Raw genomic sequence first — 16888 nt, forward strand, 5'->3', positions numbered from 1 at the left:
AAAGGAAAAAAAAAAAAAAGGAAGGGAATCATGGTCAGCAGATCAAACATTTGCAGAGGTGCCAAGAAGATAAGAACTTTTGGAGCTGGCAGTATCTGCCCTCACTCCCATCTCTGCCTTCTGATATGCTGCCCATTCTTCAAGGTCCAACCCAAATTCTTGATGCCTTCCCTGACCTCCACGTCCCCAGCCAGGCCAAAGGGATCCCTCCATCCTCTGCAAAGGCTGTGCTGGATCCTACCCTAAGTCCATGCTGCATGAAGGGTGGGGGGCTCTGAGGATGAAGGGAAAGTGGACCCTTGTCCTTAGTACACCTGCTGAGCAGAATTCCTTGGCAGGCCCAGGGAAGCCACGTGGAAGATTGGTGGAGGGTGTAACTTTAAGAGCCAGAGGGCCTGAGTTTGACTCACAGCTGTGCAATGTACTGGCTGTGTGGTCTTGGGGAACTTGCTTAACCTCTCTGTGCCTTTGTTTCCCCATCTATCTATCTATATATTTTTTGAGATGGAGTCTCATTCTGTCACCCAGGCTGGAATGCAGTGGCGTGATCTTGGCTCACTGCAACCTCCGCCTCTGGGTTCAAGCGATTCTCCCGCCTCAGCCTCCTGAGTAGCTGGGACTATAGGCATGCACCACCACACCTGGCTAAGTTTTGCATTTTTAGTAGAGACAGGGTTTTGCCATGTTGGCCAGGCTGGTCTTGAACTCCTGACCTCAGGTGATCTGCCTGCCTTGGCCTCCTAAAGTGCTGAGACAGGCATGAGCCATCATGCCCAGCCTGTTTCCACATCTATAATATGGGTCTGGTGATAGTACCTGGAGATACTATCACGTTTGATCTGCTGACCATGATTCCCTTCTTAAAAGTCTCTTCCTCATAAAGGTATGAGGATTAAACAAATTAATATATTTAAGTCCCTGGAGTAATACCTATCACACAGTGACAGTGTTAGCTGCTGCTATCTTTCCTATAGTCCTAATCTTTTCATTTTATTTAATTTTTAAATTTTTGTTGTTGTTGGAGATGGAGTCTCGCTCTGTCACCCAGGCTGGGGTGCTGTGGCTCGATCTCGGCTCACTACAACCTCCACTCCTCGGGTTCAAGTGATTCTCATTCCTCAGCTTCCTGAGTAACTGTGACTACTGGCACACGCCACCATGCCTGGCTAATTTTTATATTTTTAGTAGAGATGGAGTTTCACCATGTTGGCCAGGCTGGTCTCAAACTCCTGACCTCAGGTGATCCGCCCGCCTTGGTGCTGGGATTACAGGCAGGAGCCACAGTGCCCACAGCCCAGCCCTAATCTTTTTAAATGAGGAAACCTTGGTCCACTTCCCCAGGAACACTATTTCTCTCTAATTCCAGAATTCTAGTCTGAACCATTTCAAATACCAAAAAATCTTAAGCAAACTTCATTCTAATAGCAAAGTTAACATTTATTGAGTGGTTACTGTGCTGGACACTTGTAAACCTTGTTACACATATGAATTGAATTCTCGTGAGTCCTGGGAGGCAGACGGTATCATCATTACCCTCTTATAAACAAGGATGCGGAGGCACAGAACTGGTTGACAGGCGTAAAGATCATGCAGGAAGGTCAGCTTGAAGCCAGACAGTGAGTCACCAAGGGGGGACGTGCTGAACTGGCACACTGTGGCAAAAAGCGAGGTGTCCCATCACTTCTCCCCTGCCAGCATGCAGCAAGCATGAGGAGTATTTCCTATATTCGCTTTGCACCAGGACACTCTGTACCCCGTATCTCATTGAATCCCCCTCAACTCTCCAGCAGAGCCATTATGATCATTTCTAGTTTTGGGGTTTTTTTTCTGAGACAGAGTTGCTCTGTTGCCCCCTGGTGTGATCATAGCTCATTCCAGCCTGCACCTCTGCGGCTCAGGTGATCCTCCCACCTCCACCTCCAGAGTAACTGGGATCACCAGCATGTGCCACCATGCTTGGCAGATTTTTTAATGTTTTTGTAGTGATGAGGTCTCACTATGTTCCTCAGGCTGGTCTCAAACTCCTGGGCTCAAATGATCCTTCCACCTCAGCCACCCAAAGTGCTGGGATTACAGGCAGGAGCCACCGCGCCCGGCCCCATCTCAATTTCAGACAAATCATTGAGGCTTAAGGAAGCCGAGCCACAGGCCCAAGTCACCAGCCCGGAAGTGGCGGGGCTGGCCAGGTTTTCTCTGGCAAAGGGCAGTGCCCCTGCCACCAGAGTACAGCTGTTTCCACATGACAGAAGCCAGTACAACTCTTAATTAGACACCTCCGGTCTCAGTATAGCCATCACTGGACTCCTCTATAGGACGCCTCTCTTGGCCAGCGCAAGTTTCCCCTCCTGAGTGACGTGACCTCTGGTTCCTCCTGCTTCTCTGGAGGTCTTGAGTGGGCCCTCGGGTTCTGCCAGCTGGGCGTGGTTTCTTCCTCAGCGGCTTTGACCTCATCCTCCCCAGACAGAGCCAGGGGTGCTTCTGAGGATGCTTGTCCTCAGCACAGCTGCTGAGCAGAACTGCTTGGCAGGCCCGGGAAGGCCACGTGGAGGAGCGGTGGAGGCTTGTCAGGAGCCAGAGCGCCCTCACTAGGCCCTCAGCCTCCCTTCTTCCAGCCAGCCACTCAAAGTCATTTTGTTGTTTGTTAGATATAAAAATAACATCTGCACACAGTAAACATTTTGAACAATCTAGAAATGTATAAAATAACATGGGAATTTTCTCCCCTTGACCCCCCTCCAGATCCCACTCCTGAGAGGTGACTATGCATTGGTAACACTTCCTGGTGTCTCCTTCCAGACCCTTCTAGGGAATACATGTGCATGTAAGCATGTATATGTACACACGTATGTATATACGTACAGGACAAAGAGGAATTGTACACACATGTATATGGTCTTTCACAATATACCTTGCACTCGGCATGAATGGTGGTCACCCTTCATGCCAGGACTCAGTCATTTTTGCGGCTGCTTAGAATGCCATTATCTTGATTTCTCCCAGTTATTCACTTGCCCCCTACAGGTCTGTATTCATGGATATAGATATGTGATATATATATTATATTTTAGATATATGATATATATTTTAGATATAATATATAAATTATATATAATAAAAATATATATTTTTTTCTATATATACAGTAAAACCAAATATCCATTCAGTGAGCCAGCACAATCCCAGCCTCAGCCTCAGCCTCCTAGGCTCAGGCGATCCCCCACTTCAGCCTTCCAAGTAGCTGGAACTACAGACATGTGCCAACGCACTTGGCTAATTTTTTAATTATTCTAGAGACAGAGTTTCACTATGTTGCCCAGGCTGGTCTCAAACTCCTGGACTCAAGCGATCCCCTTGCCTTGGCCTCCCAAAGTGCTCAATTACAGGTGTGAGCTACCATGCCTGGCCCACATTTGGTCATTTTCTAAAAAGTTAAAAGATTCGGTAATGAGACGCCATCTAGTTCATAGCAAGAGCTAGGACAGACTTGCACCTTCAGTGTTTCAACATGCCAGCACTTACAACCATAATAATAACTTTGATGATAATTAATAATAACAAGAATAGTATATAGTGTGCTGTGCTTCATTTTATTTTACTTTTTTCGAGACAGAGTCTCACTCTGTCATCCAGGCTGGAGTGCAGTGGCGTGATCGCAGCTCACTGCAACCTCTGCCTCCCAGGTTCAAGCGATTCTCCTGCCTCAGCCTCCCAGGTAGCTGGGATTACAGGTGCCCACTACCATACCTGGCTAATTTTTGTGTTTTTAGTAGAGATGGAGTTTCACCATGTTGGCCAGGTTGGTCTTGAACTCTCGAACTCAAGTGATCCACCCGCCTTGGCTTCCCAAAGTGTTGGGAATACAGGTGTGAGCCACTGCGCTCAGCCTATAGTGTGCTATTCAAAAACATGATCTCAATTATGTTACAGAATATAACAATTAATAAAAGGTCCCCCAAATAAATATATTTAAACTCATGTATGAATTTTAAAAATGGAGAGAAGAAAAAGGATGGGCTGTAGAACTGAGCTTGGTAAGGAGAGAGATTAGATGGGGGTGACCGGGAATGAAATCCCTGGGTGCAGTGGGTTAAAGGTCACAGTGATGAGAACTGAGGGAAAAGCTGGGAACCAAATGGAGAGTGGGGCCCTTGAAACTGAGATGATGGAGGGGTGGACAATTCTCGGTGAAGCCGGGCTGCGGGGTGTGATGTATTTGTGTGTGGCCAGGAAGGTACAGAGAGGTGGAGAGAAGAGGTCACAGAACTGAGCGGCCAGGAAGTGGGAAGGGTCGCCTAGTTGGATACTGGAATCACCAGATATTTGGATGGGGCTCATGTCACAGTGACCGGGAGCCAGGAGCTCCTCCCAACTAGCCGATTGACCCTGGCTACAGACAGCAATTGGCAGCGCCCACCTTGGATTCTTTTTCATCCTGGCCTCTACTCTGTCTGCCTCTAACTTTCCAAGAAGCTACGAGGGAGGCAGGACTGCTGTCTCCTCCTGTAGCAGAGAACCCAGCTCTCCCAGAGCAGGAGGCCCCGAGACCTGCCGCACGGGCCTCGCAGGTCACAGCAAACACATCCCTGGAATCCCTACTTGTTGGAGCTCTGAATACATGACAGGCTTTGGGCTCACTCTGGAACCTACCGAGGAAGTGGTTTCTCTCCATTTCCTGAAAATGGAGAGAAGTCATTAAACTCTGTACCTGTTAAATGCCCACCTGCTGAGGATTGGTACTCAGCAAGGTGTACCGTGCCTCCAGTAGTGAGTGTTTCCTGAGCTGGGAGCCTGAAATGAGGTGCTCGGGACAGACCGTGCCTGTGCCTTGTAAGTGCAATGTCAGGGTAGGGACTCCTCCCCATTGCATGCAGGACACAGCAGAGGCTCAGAGAGGTTGGGTGGTTTGCTCGATGACTCACAGCAGGAAATGCAGAGCAGAGATTCCCCCCCAGTCTGTGTGACTGGAGTCTGAGCTTTCTTGTGTGTGTATCTCATCCCTCCCTAAGCCCAGAGCTCCTTGAGGACAGGGACGTATTCAGATCTGGTGTCCCCTCAGCACTTAGTGTGTCCCCCTGCCCAGAATCAGCACTCAATAAATGATGATGGGGCTGGGCGCAGTGATGCACTCCTGTAATCCCAGCACTTTGGGAGGCTCAGGTGGGAGGATCGCTTGAGCCTGGGAGGTGGAGGCTGCAGAGAGCTGTGATTATACCATTGCATTCCAGCCTGGGTGACAAAGCAAGACCCTGACTCAAAAAAAATAAGTAAGCAATGATTGGTGACTCAGCCCTTCTTCCCCCTACCTCTCTTCCTGGGGCCCTTCATCCCCACTTCAGACCCCATAGTACCCTCCGGCAGCCTGGGCCCCTCCTACCACTGTGGAGACCAGTTTCCTCTTGAAGGTGTTGTGGGCTGTTTTATCTGATTGACTACGAGGAGAGCTGGCGCCAGGGGTTCAACCCAAAGTGATGGCTCCTTTTCCTTCTGGGCCTTTTGGGAAGAAAGCGGACCATACACGACAACTGGGAGGAGGGGTGATTCTGTGCCAGGAGCTGCTTTTGGGAGCCCCTTAACTCTCACCCAGGGCGACCTGCCTGGCATAAGGCAGGTGGTGTTCATCGTGGGGCCGGCAGAGGGCCGGTGCAATGTAGAGAACAGCTTAACCTTCTTCTTCCCCTGTTGCCCTAGATCATTCTGAACTTTACGTCCCTGGACCTGTACCGCAGCCGCCTGTGCTGGTACGACTACGTGGAGGTCCGAGATGGCTTCTGGAGGAAGGCGCCCCTCCGAGGTAACAGCACCAGCCACCGCCTGCCTCCTCCACACTGATTCCCTCTCTTCACACTCTTCATCCTCCCACGGGGCCAGCATTGGCCAGGGACGACGTCCTGGTGTGGGAGCCAGGAGTCCTGGCACCATTAGTCCCAGCTAGCTGCATCACTCACTCACTTTAGGCAAGTCCTGTCCTCGACCGAGATTTCAGAGTCCCCAGTGTAGGCTTGTGGACCTCCCTCTGAAGGTGGCTGCCACCCTATGGCGCAAGGAGTCATCAGAATTGACAGAGAGAGAGGGACAGAGACAGGCTGTTCTGTGCGTCTCCACGGCCCCAGGCTCTCCTCCTCATCTGGGCACTTTCAGAGGCTGCACCATTTGTTCCTGTCTGTCCTTCTGGCCTTTGGGTGTCCACAGTGCAGCCTGGCTCAAAAGAGTCTTCTTAAACCTGCCAGCCTGTCTCCTAACTCGCCGCCTGAGGCTGCATGCTGGGCGCTGTGGCCCGACCTTGTTCGAATAGGATGATTTGTTCCGAGGAGGGTAGGGGGCAGGAGGTGAGTCAGTGGGGATAAGTCTGTCAGACCCACAGGACAGAAGGTGCTTTAATGAACCTGGAATTAGGGCAGAGGGAGGCAGGTGTTTCTAGAGGGTATTTGCAGCAAGCCCAAGGAGCTATGTGAGTCTCCTCCTTCCGGCTCGATTGATTGTAAGGTGCACAGGACCACTCTGGCAACAGAGCCTCTGCTCCCCAGCCTGTGCCTAAAACAGCCAGGCGGATCCTGCTAACCTCTCTTTTCCCCCTAGTTTCTGATATTTAAATATTTCTTTTCGGTCACTCAAAGCAGCTGTCCTTACAACACTTCCTCCCTCGGACGTGTTAGTGTTTTTCCAAGATGGGAGTTTCTTTTTCATAACTTACATTCCTGGGCCAGCACCCCGTGTCCCTTGCTGAATGTTGGGAAACACCGGCCTTATTAGGAACACACAGCCCATTCGTAGCAATTCTTCACTACAAGGAATTCCACAGATGGCCGGCCTCATCCACTTAGATTGATTCTTTTTCATTTTTATTTCAAAGTGGACATTGTCTGACCCAGTCCCCAGATTCTGGGATTTATTTAGGGTCCTGGGGCATCCCTTGCATTTGACCAAATAAAAACATGTCTCTGAAGGCAGTTTGTCATGTGTAAAGAAAGCCATGTTGATTTCTCATGATTACTTCTTTGCATAGAAAGCAAATAAGAAAAGGTAAATAATGATGGTAAAATGGTCTCTGGAAAGGTAAATAGAACACATTGGTCAGGTGCGGCTGCTCACGCCTGTAATCCCAGCACTTTGAGAGACTGAGGCGGGTAAATTACGAGATCAGGAGTTCAAGACCAGCCTGGCCAAGATGGGGAAACCCTGCCTCTACTAAAAATACCAAAAAAATTAGCTGGGCGTGGTGACAGACACCTATAATCCCAGCTATTCAGCAGGCTGAGGCAGAGAATTGCTCGAACCCAGGAGGCAGAGGTTGCAGTGAGCTAAGATCGCACCACTGGGCACAGACTGAGACTTTGTCTCAAAAAAAAAAAAAAAAAGGTAAATAGAACATATGTATAGTTGTGCATTATAAAGATCTACCTGGGCCAGGCACAGTGGCTCACACCTGAAATCCCAGGACTCTGGGAGGCTAAAGTGGGTGGATCACCTGAGGTCAGGAGTTCGAGACCAGCCTGGCCAACATGGCAAAATCCCATATCTACGAAAAATACAAAAATTAGCCAGGTGTGATAGCAGATGCCCGTAGTTTCAGCTACTCAGGAGGCTGAGGCAGGAGAATCGCTTGAACCCAGGGGTCAGAGGTTGCAGTAAGTTGAGATCAGGGCCCTATACTCTAGCCTGTGTGACAGATCAAGACTCCATCTAAAATAAAATAAAAATCAAGATTTACCTTTCCTTCTGAAAATAGACTCACGTCCTATCCCTCAAGTGGCCTCTGGTTCTCTAAAGCCAAGTTGGACCTTGAACCAGACAGGAGCCAACCGGAGACTGTACAGTCTTGGGAATTGTGAAGCGGGGCGGCTGGCGGGGCACAGATCAGGGCCCAGGCACCCAAGCCTCTTGGAGAGGTGTGGCCTCCACAGGGGGTGTCCTCAGGGTTCACCACGCCTCCACCCACCCTATCTGCGCAGGCCGCTTCTGCGGGTCCAAACTCCCTGAGCCCATCGTGTCCACCGACAGCCGCCTCTGGGTTGAATTCCGCAGCAGCAGCAATTGGGTTGGAAAGGGCTTCTTTGCCATCTACGAAGGTACTGAGGAAGGCGGCAGATGGGAGGAGTCAGATGGGAGGTCCCTGGGCATCCTAGAACAACTCCCTCCTGGCACCCGAGGGGCAAGATTGTGGGTCCCCAAGGGAGGGAGCAGAGAGAATGGTGGGATTGGCTGGGACTGGGGGGTTGGTGGGAGACTGAGAAGCTGGGGGGTATGGGAGGGGCTGGGGGAGTGGAGGAAGGAGCTCCCCAGCAGGGCAGAGCGTGCCGACCCATCAGCCCTTCCCACCCCACCCTGTGTCCCCACAGCTATCTGCGGGGGTGACGTGAAAAAGGACTACGGCCACATTCAATCACCCAACTACCCAGACGATTACCGGCCCAGCAAAGTCTGCATCTGGCGGATCCAGGTGTCCGAGGGTTTTCACGTGGGCCTCACGTTCCAGTCCTTCGAGGTAGGTCAGACACCCTGTGATCTGACTTTTGAATCCTGCAGTCGCTCCCTGGAACAGCTGCCTCTCTTTGGGCTCCTGGCGGTGGGTCCCTGGCAGCCAGAGCCCCTTCCACTGATGAAGCCTCGACCCCCAGATTGAGCGCCACGACAGCTGCGCCTATGACTACCTGGAGGTGCGCGACGGGCACAGCGAGAGCAGCCCCCTCATCGGACGCTACTGTGGCTACGAGAAGCCCGATGACGTCAAGAGCTCATCCAGCCGCCTCTGGCTCAAGTTCGTCTCTGACGGATCCATTAACAAAGCTGGCTTCGCCGTCAGCTTTTTCAAAGGTGCCTCCTGCCCTACTCTCCCCTGCCCCAAGGCGCCCGCCACCTTCACTCCTTCTCCATTCAGTCATTCAACACGGAGACTCTAGGAGGCATATGGATGCCAGTGAGACGTCAGGGCCATGCCCTTAAGAAACTGGGGGCTAACTGGGGAGAAGAGGTCCCCCAGTGTGGAGTACAGGCACACCTCTACTCAGGGAGGAAGCAAGGCAGTTGGAGGCTTTTTCACCTGTGTGGCCTTGGGCATGATATTCTCCCTGAACCTCAGTTTTTCATCTGTAAAATGGGCACAGTAACAGGCTTCACATAAGGATTGAAGGAGAGATGAAAGAGGGGTCCTTAGTCAGGACCAGCACAGGAGGGGCACTTGCCCAGTCCATGTGCTCAGAAGGGAGGCCCTGTGGGGTTCCAGCCACTGAGGGGCTGCGTGGGTCCTGGGGCTGAGTACACAAGTGAGGCTCACAGCCAACTTCTTCCCTTGAATGGGGTGAGGGACCCTGGACTTGAATCCCAAGCAGAGGTGGGAAGAGGGGCCAGGCCCCTGCCTGGAGTCTGTGACACCCTTTCCTCCCCACCACAGAGGTGGACGAGTGCTCTCGGCCCAACCGTGGGGGCTGCGAGCAGCGCTGCCTCAACACCCTGGGCAGCTACAAGTGCAGCTGTGACCCCGGGTATGAGCTGGCCCCAGACAAGCGCCGCTGTGAGGGTGAGTGCCCCAACACTGCCCTAACCCTGCTCCTTTCCCCGGCCCCAGCCCACCTACCCAGAAAAAAAAAATGTATATATATATATATATATATATTTTTTTTTTTTTTTTTTTTTTTTTAGACAGGGTTTTGCTCTGTCATCCAGGCTAGAAGTACAGTGGGTCAGTCTTACCTCACCGTAACCTCCAACTCCTGGGCTCAAGCAATCCTCCCGCCTCAGTCTTCCAAGTAGCTGGGACTACAAGCGCACACCACCTTACCTGGCTAATTTTTTAAATTTTTTTGTAGAGACGAGCTGTCACTTCGTTGCTAAGGCTAATCTCAAACTCCTGGCCTCAAGTGATCCTTCAGCCTCCCAAAGTGCTGGGATTACAGGCTTCAGTCACTGCCAAGATTTCTTATGCCCTTGGACAGACCCCTTCCTGGAAAAGCTAGACGGATACCCCAACCCTCTTTTCACAGCTCATGGATAAGAAATACATGTCACAGGCCGGGTGCGGTGATTGATTCCTATAATCCCAGCCCTTTGGGAGGCCAAGGCGGGCAGATCATGAGGTCAGGAGTTTGAGACCAGCCTGAGTAACATGGTGAAACTCTGTCTCTACTAAAAATACAAAAATTAGCTGGGTGTGATGGTGCACACCTGTAATCTTAGCTACTCGGGTGGCTGAGGCAGGAGAATTCCTTGAACCTGGGAGGCAGAGGTTGTTGGGAGCCGAGATCGAGCCACTGCACTCTAGCCTGGGTGACAGAGTGAGACTCCGTATCAAAAAAAAAAAAAAAAAGATATGTCACATTGCAACCCCGGGAACACGCTCTCACCCTGTAGGATGTCTTCTGGCTTTGGTTTGTTTTTCCATTCTTGCGGTGTTTTGAGTTTTGTTTCTTTTTGTAAATGACAATCTTGACCTGCTCACTGATATCACCACCCACCTGGGTGTTGTGATCTCCAGGTTGGAAACCCCTGTTGTGGGACAGGCACTGTTTCTGCCTCTCCACGCATGGTGCCCAGATGCTGGTGACAGCACTCCGAGGCTGATGGCTCCAGCTCACTGGGCTGATCTTGCCGTGCCCCTGAGCCGCTCCCTTTCCTGTACCTCCCTGGACTGCCCCCACCCCTGAACTGTTTTCCCTGAGCCCCTTACTCCCCCTTGTTCCCTCTTGGCAGATTCTTGACCTGTTCATTCTCAGAGAAAATAGAAATGGCCACACTTATGACCCCTTAACTTCCCCGCTCCTCCTACAGGCTCACCCCTGAAGACTCCCAGCCCACCCTCACTCCTCCCGTCTGCCCCAGAGGGACCAGACACAGGTCCCTGAGCCTCGGGGAGTCCACAGGCTCCCCATGTTCTCCCTACTGCATCTCAGCCCGCATCTCAGCCCTTCCCCATGGCAGGGGCTCCCTGCAGATGGTGCCACCTCTCCTGTCCCTGCAGCTGCCTGTGGTGGATTCCTCACCAAGCTCAACGGCTCCATCACCAGCCCAGGCTGGCCCAAGGAGTACCCCCCCAACAAGAACTGCATCTGGCAGCTGGTGGCGCCCACCCAGTATCGCATCTCCCTGCAGTTTGACTTCTTTGAGACAGAGGGCAATGACGTAAGTGCCCACCAGGGACTGAGGTGGGGCAGGAAGGTATGAGGCATGGGCATTCAACTTGGTGCCTGCTTCCTGCCCTCTGAGATCGGCTGGCCAGAAACATGCTGCAAATGTCAAGGAAAGACTGCTGCCAGCTGAGGAAGCACAGGAGGCCCAGCAGGGAGGGCCCTGAAGGGGGTGAGGGGACATGTGGCAAGTGGGAGGAAGGACATCGTGTTAGGGAGGTGTGTGGAGCAAGGGAAGGCTTAGGACTGGCTTGGGGAGCACGGGAGGATCCAGTGAGGGAGAGCAGCGAGGACAAGGCTAAAGGATGTGCAGAGCAGAGAGCTTCCCAAGGGTGGGAGTAGTCAAGAGAGGCTTCCTGGAGGAGGCGGGCCTGGAGCTGGGCTTCCCTGCAGGTGTGCAAGTACGACTTCGTGGAGGTGCGCAGTGGACTCACGGCCGACTCCAAGCTGCATGGCAAGTTCTGCGGTTCTGAGAAGCCTGAGGTCATCACCTCCCAGTACAACAACATGCGTGTGGAGTTCAAGTCTGACAACACCGTGTCCAAAAAGGGCTTCAAGGCCCACTTCTTCTCAGGTACCCCTGGACTGCCCAGTTCCTGGCCCTGCCTCTCCTCAGAGAATAGGGCTCCCTTCTCCCTGCCCCTGCACCCCATGCTCCCCAGCCCTCCTGGTACCAGGCAGGCAGAGTCTGCCCTCTGTTCCTCATCGCTTCACTCCCCATCAAGCCAGGCCTTGCGGTACCCACCTCCCATTATCCCTGAGCCCTCAGGGCTGTGATGGCTGGGGCCAGAGCATGGGCAGAACATGAACATTCAGAAATCACAACCGGAAGTGAAGAAGAGAGAATTCCAGGTGTCAGGAGCTGTGTAAGCCAAGTCCTGGGAGAGGGCAGGTCCTAGGAACAGGGAGTTCAAGAACATTGGTGGATGGAGGAGAGGCGGATGTTTGCTTGGACTGTGTGGGGCAGAGTCTCTGGCAGTAGTCAGACTCCTAATCAGACCCTGCACAAGTCAAATTGGCTCACGCTGGGGCCTTCAGAAAGATGAGGCGTGGCCAGGCGCGGTGGCTGATGCCTGTAATCCCAGCACTTAGGATGGCCAAGGCGGGAGGATCCCTTGAGCCCAGGAGTTCAAGACTAGCCTAGACAATATAGCAAACCCCGTCTCTATGAAAATTTTTAAATTAGCAGGGTGTGTGTAGTCGTGTGTGCCTGTAGTACCAGCTACTTAGGAGGCTGATGGGAGGATTGCTTGAGCCCAGGAGTTTGAGGCTGCAGTCAATGATGATCTCATCCCTCACTCCAGACCCTGTCCCTCAAATTTTTTTTTAAAAAAGAAGAAAGATGAGTCACCCGCTTCCTTCAATTCCAAAGCCTTGGGGCTCCCCTGAGCCAGTGGGTGGGAACTCAGATCCAATTAGCAGATGTTGATTGACAGCTGCCCCACACAAGGCCTCGGCTCCAGTCCCTGGGACTCATCTGAGCCTCTGAAGGCCCCATCTTTGGGTGGTCTCGATGGTGATCAGCAGCCCCTGGCCCAGCCTCTGAGCTGGGCCTCCAAGTTCAGAAGACCACCTCTTCTTTGTGAATCACTCAGTCCTTCATCCTGGGGTGAGGCTGCAAGGTAGCTGGTAGTCCCCAGAGGTAACCAGACCCAGGCCCATGCAGTGAAGGATAGGAGTGAAGTGGAGCAGGGGAGAGAAGGAGGTCAGGGGCTGGCTACAGCAGGCCCAGGATCCTCACTCTGCCTGCCTGCTGGGCAGGATGGGGCAGGCAGGAAGGCGGGACACCTACAGCCCAGTCCACGCTGCCTTCCTTCTCCCCTCCTTTGCCCAGCGTCCTGCATCCTCAAGCCCCCTCTGTGGCCGCCCTGCACCCCTGCCTGACCCCCAGATGCCATGCACCTGCCCCTGCACTGGCTCCCTGCTTGGCACTGCCAGCCACCCTGCTCTGCTTCCAGTGCCCGTTGACCTCCTGCCCCCAGCCCCTGCTTGCTGAGACCCTCCCCATGCCAGGCCAATTTCTTTCTTCCCTGTGCCCACTTGGGACTCCTAAGAGGTGCTTGCCAGAGGGTTGAGAGGATGTAGCACCGCTCGGGGGCAGGCTGTGCCCCGGGAAACCATTACCTGCTTACTCTCGTCTCCTCCCGCCCTTCTGTTGCTCCAGTTTTGGAGGGGCCCTGGGACTGACACATCTTTCAGGCCTGGAGTTACTGCTATGCTCCGCTGCTCCGCTTGACACTGTGCCCGCCCCACCCTCAGCCCTGCACAGAGACACATGCACACGCACATACATGCGTACACACATTGCCCCGTTGCACAAGAAACCTGCAGAGCACCCCCACCAGGGGAATCAAGGCTCAGTCCAAGGCCTGGGGCATCTGACTCTGGCCCCCCAGGAAAGGGGCTATTTGGATTTTTGGGACACTCACCGAGGAGACCCTAAGCCAAGAAGAAGAAAGAGCCTGAAGACCTTCAGTCTGACCCTGCCACCTTCCGGGGCATTTGGGCACTGTAGGGTGAGTGCCATCTCCTTGCCTGGGCCCATGCCCACCTCCTCCACCCCACCCTCCTGCACCCTGCTCCCTCCAGCTCCCAGGTGAGGCTGTCCACTCCTGCCCCAGGCACTGAAGCAGCCCTCCTCAGGACTTACGTTCTCCCACTCACGCACCTCCCCATTCACTCACGCGTTTGGCAGGTGTAATTTTACCCCTGCTGTGTACCAGGCACTGGACTAGGTTTCTAGGCACAAATGTGAGGAAGGGGTGGAGTGAAGGCTTTGCTCAGTCCGTAGCTGGGCTCCTCAAAGCTTCTAGCATGGTTACTGGAGATATCCTCTGTGAACCCCAGGATGGTTCCTAGGGTGCCCTTCACCCCACATTTTCTGCAGGGCTAATTCAAAGGCAGCTTATGGGGGCCCTCAATCAGGCTGCCTCTGATGTGTTAACTGAGGAAGAGCCCTTGAAGAGGACTTGGGGACTCCACCTCTTGGCCTGGATTCCTGTGGCCCCTATGGGCCTGGCCTGCCTGATCCAGGGTTAGGGAGGCAGGGCCTTCCGGAAGCCGATGTTCCAGCCCTTGGGCGCCCCTTCTGATGGGGATCAGCAACAGGCCCCCTTGCACAGACCCCCACCTGGCCAGCTCAGTGCCAGCAGGTATCTTTCTACCTCATGGTTCATCTCTGGAATTCTGGGGGTCCACTGGGATCCCACATCTTCCCTGGACATACAGGCACACCACCCCCCAAGTGCCCACAGACAGACCTGAGTGTATGTGGCTGTGGCACACACACCTGTGACTATGTGCACTTCTGTGCGTCAGGGCGCACATCCACATCGCGTGTTCGTCCTGTGAGTGCATGTGTGGGTCTGTGACGTGGCAGTGGCTCGTCTGTGAGCCATCTACTAATGAGCTACATCCCTGCCTTTATGCGTGACTTTGTATCCATGTCCAGGTGTTCACGCACCTATGTGTACACATGTGTCCTGTCCCTGGGTGTGTCTGTGCCTGTCTGCACATCACTGATATCTGTGCCTGCCTCCTCCATGTAGCTGGGAGTGCAGTGTGTTTTCTTTGTGTGCACCTAAACACAGGCTGGGTGGGTGAGTGAGGACATGTGTGTGGCTGGCTGTCCATGTACATTTGCATGGTATATTGGAGCTGTGTGTCTGTGCGCGGGTGTGTGGTGTGTACCGTGTGCACACGTATGTGTGTGCCGGTGGGCCAGCACCTGTGTTGCCACATTTGGGTGACAGTACATCCATGCACTGGGTCTGCAGGTGTATTTGTGAGTGTGTGTGTGTCTAACACACTCTGTAGATGTCACCTTCTGAATGAGAGCTAGAGCAGAACTCTCCCCAGCCTTTCCCAAGTACTACTCCCCTCTACCAATGACTCCCCAGTTCTCTCCTTCCCTGATGCCATGCACAACTAGTGGGCCACGTTTGCCGTCCCTCCAGGCCTTCTCCCTGCCACAGGCTCTGTCTCTGTCCCGTCGCTGTGCCTCCTGCCCCTGCTAACCCAGCCCTCCGTGCCCTGGCTGCGCCTGGACATGGCCACCCTGCATGTGTGTCCGCCTGCCCTCCCTTCCCACCCTGCCCCTCGGACCCACCTCGGAGGTCCTGGGTCTGGTTTTCACTGCTGTCCCTCCCTGGTCCCTGCCCTCCACCCCCACCCCTTGGTCCCTTTTCTCCTTCTCTCTCTCGTTTCAGAAAAGAGGCCAGCTCTGCAGCCCCCTCGGGGACGCCCCCACCAGCTCAAATTCCGAGTGCAGAAAAGAAACCGGACCCCCCAGTGAGGCCTGCCAGGCCTCCCGGACCCCTTGTTACTCAGGAACCTCACCTTGGATGGAATGGGATGGGGGCTTCGGTGCCCACCCACCCCCCACCTCCACTCTGCCATTCCGGCCCACCTCCCTCTGGCCGGACAGAACTGGTGCTCTCTCCCCACTGTGCCCGTCCCACGGACCGGGGACCCTGCCCCATGCCCCACTCCCCACCCCCTCCCATTTTGATGGTGTCTGTGACATTTCCTGTTGTGAAGTAAAAGAGGGACCCCTGCGTCCTGCTCCTTTCTCTTGCAGTCTGCTTGTCCATGTGTCTGTTTTTCCACTTGCCCATCTGTCCAGTAAGCAGGTAATGGTGACCCATGCTGGTCCGCTCGGACCCCCGTCCTCCTCTCCCCACAGCTGGGCCCCGCTCAGCTGGTCCTGCTGGATGCAGTGCCCCTTGGACCCCCTTGTTGCCTGGCCTCCCACTCCCTGCCACCTGGCCTGGCCGGCTCTGGCCAGCTGTTGCTCTGTACCGGTGGGAGGAAGCCCAGCCAGGCCTCCGTTTCCCCTGGGGCATCCAGATCTCCTCCCTGCACAGACCCAGCGAATGCCCTTATTTGCTCTCCTGCAGACAAGGACGAGTGCTCCAAGGATAACGGCGGCTGCCAGCAGGACTGCGTCAACACCTTCGGCAGTTACGAGTGCCAGTGCCGCAGCGGCTTCGTCCTCCACGACAACAAGCACGACTGCAAAGAAGGTACGGGCTGCATGCCAGGGGTGTCGGGGCTTGAGGGACCTGGTGCCGGGAGTGGAAGGCCAGAGGGCCGTCTCCATCGGCCTCCGTTTAGGTTCTGGGGGCTGAGTGATCTCTGAGGCCCCCTCGTTCCACCACCCCGCTGGTACATCGATCCCCTTCCCACAATGTTGGAGCCACACGCTCACTTCTGTAGCCCACTATAGAAGAGGAGGAGCTCATGGCTGCTCCGAGGCTTCATTTGCACACTCTCCTCATGGTTTGCACCTCTTAAAACCACATCCAAGTCTGTCCTTGTGACTTCCTACTGGCACAGATGCAAGAAGGGATAGTGGGTAAGAGCACAGTCTCCAGGACCTGGTCCAGCCCTGCCACTTCGCTAGCTGTGTGCCTTGAGTGACTTCTTACCCTCTCTGTGCCTTGGTTTGCTCCTGCATAAAATGTAGATAATAATAATAGTACCCAACTCAGAGGGGCATTGGGGGCTTGAAGTGCCCCAGGCAGTGCCAGGCTCACTGCAAGCACAATGGTATCTGTTACCATGATCAGCCACACTTCTAACCCCTGGGGATGCTCAGAACAGGGCCACTGCCTTCCTAACAGTAAAGCCCTGTGCACATTTAAAGATAGCTCTAGGTTGGGCACAGTGGCTCATGCCTGTAATCCCAGCAGTTGGGGAGGCTGAGGCAGGAGGATCGCTTGAGCTCAGGCATTCAAGACCAGCCTGGGCAGCCTAGTGAGACCCTGTCT

At 53.9% G+C, this 16888-nt stretch overlaps 1 protein-coding gene across 3 annotated transcripts in view; it reads left to right on the plus strand.

The window, feature by feature from the left end:
- BMP1 (bone morphogenetic protein 1) overlaps positions 1-16888 on the plus strand; it is a 50987-nt gene that overhangs the window by 23700 nt on the left and 10399 nt on the right. For 2 of the 3 annotated variants that reach the window (XM_017549668.2, XM_017549670.2), the window contains exons 9-16: positions 5689-5791; positions 7950-8066; positions 8337-8482; positions 8616-8811; positions 9389-9514; positions 10952-11112; positions 11511-11691; positions 16016-16141. In XM_017549668.2, coding sequence (XP_017405157.1) covers positions 5689-5791; positions 7950-8066; positions 8337-8482; positions 8616-8811; positions 9389-9514; positions 10952-11112; positions 11511-11691; positions 16016-16141 — 1156 coding nt within the window. Of the gene's footprint in view, positions 1-5688; positions 5792-7949; positions 8067-8336; positions 8483-8615; positions 8812-9388; positions 9515-10951; positions 11113-11510; positions 11692-15325; positions 15696-16015; positions 16142-16888 lie in introns of those variants that run through there. The other variant, XM_017549671.2, reaches the window with a different exon arrangement.

The sequence above is a fragment of the Cebus imitator genome, unplaced genomic scaffold, assembly GCF_001604975.1.
Source record: "Cebus imitator isolate Cc_AM_T3 unplaced genomic scaffold, Cebus_imitator-1.0 Scaffold221, whole genome shotgun sequence".
Lineage (NCBI taxonomy): Eukaryota > Metazoa > Chordata > Mammalia > Primates > Cebidae > Cebus > Cebus imitator.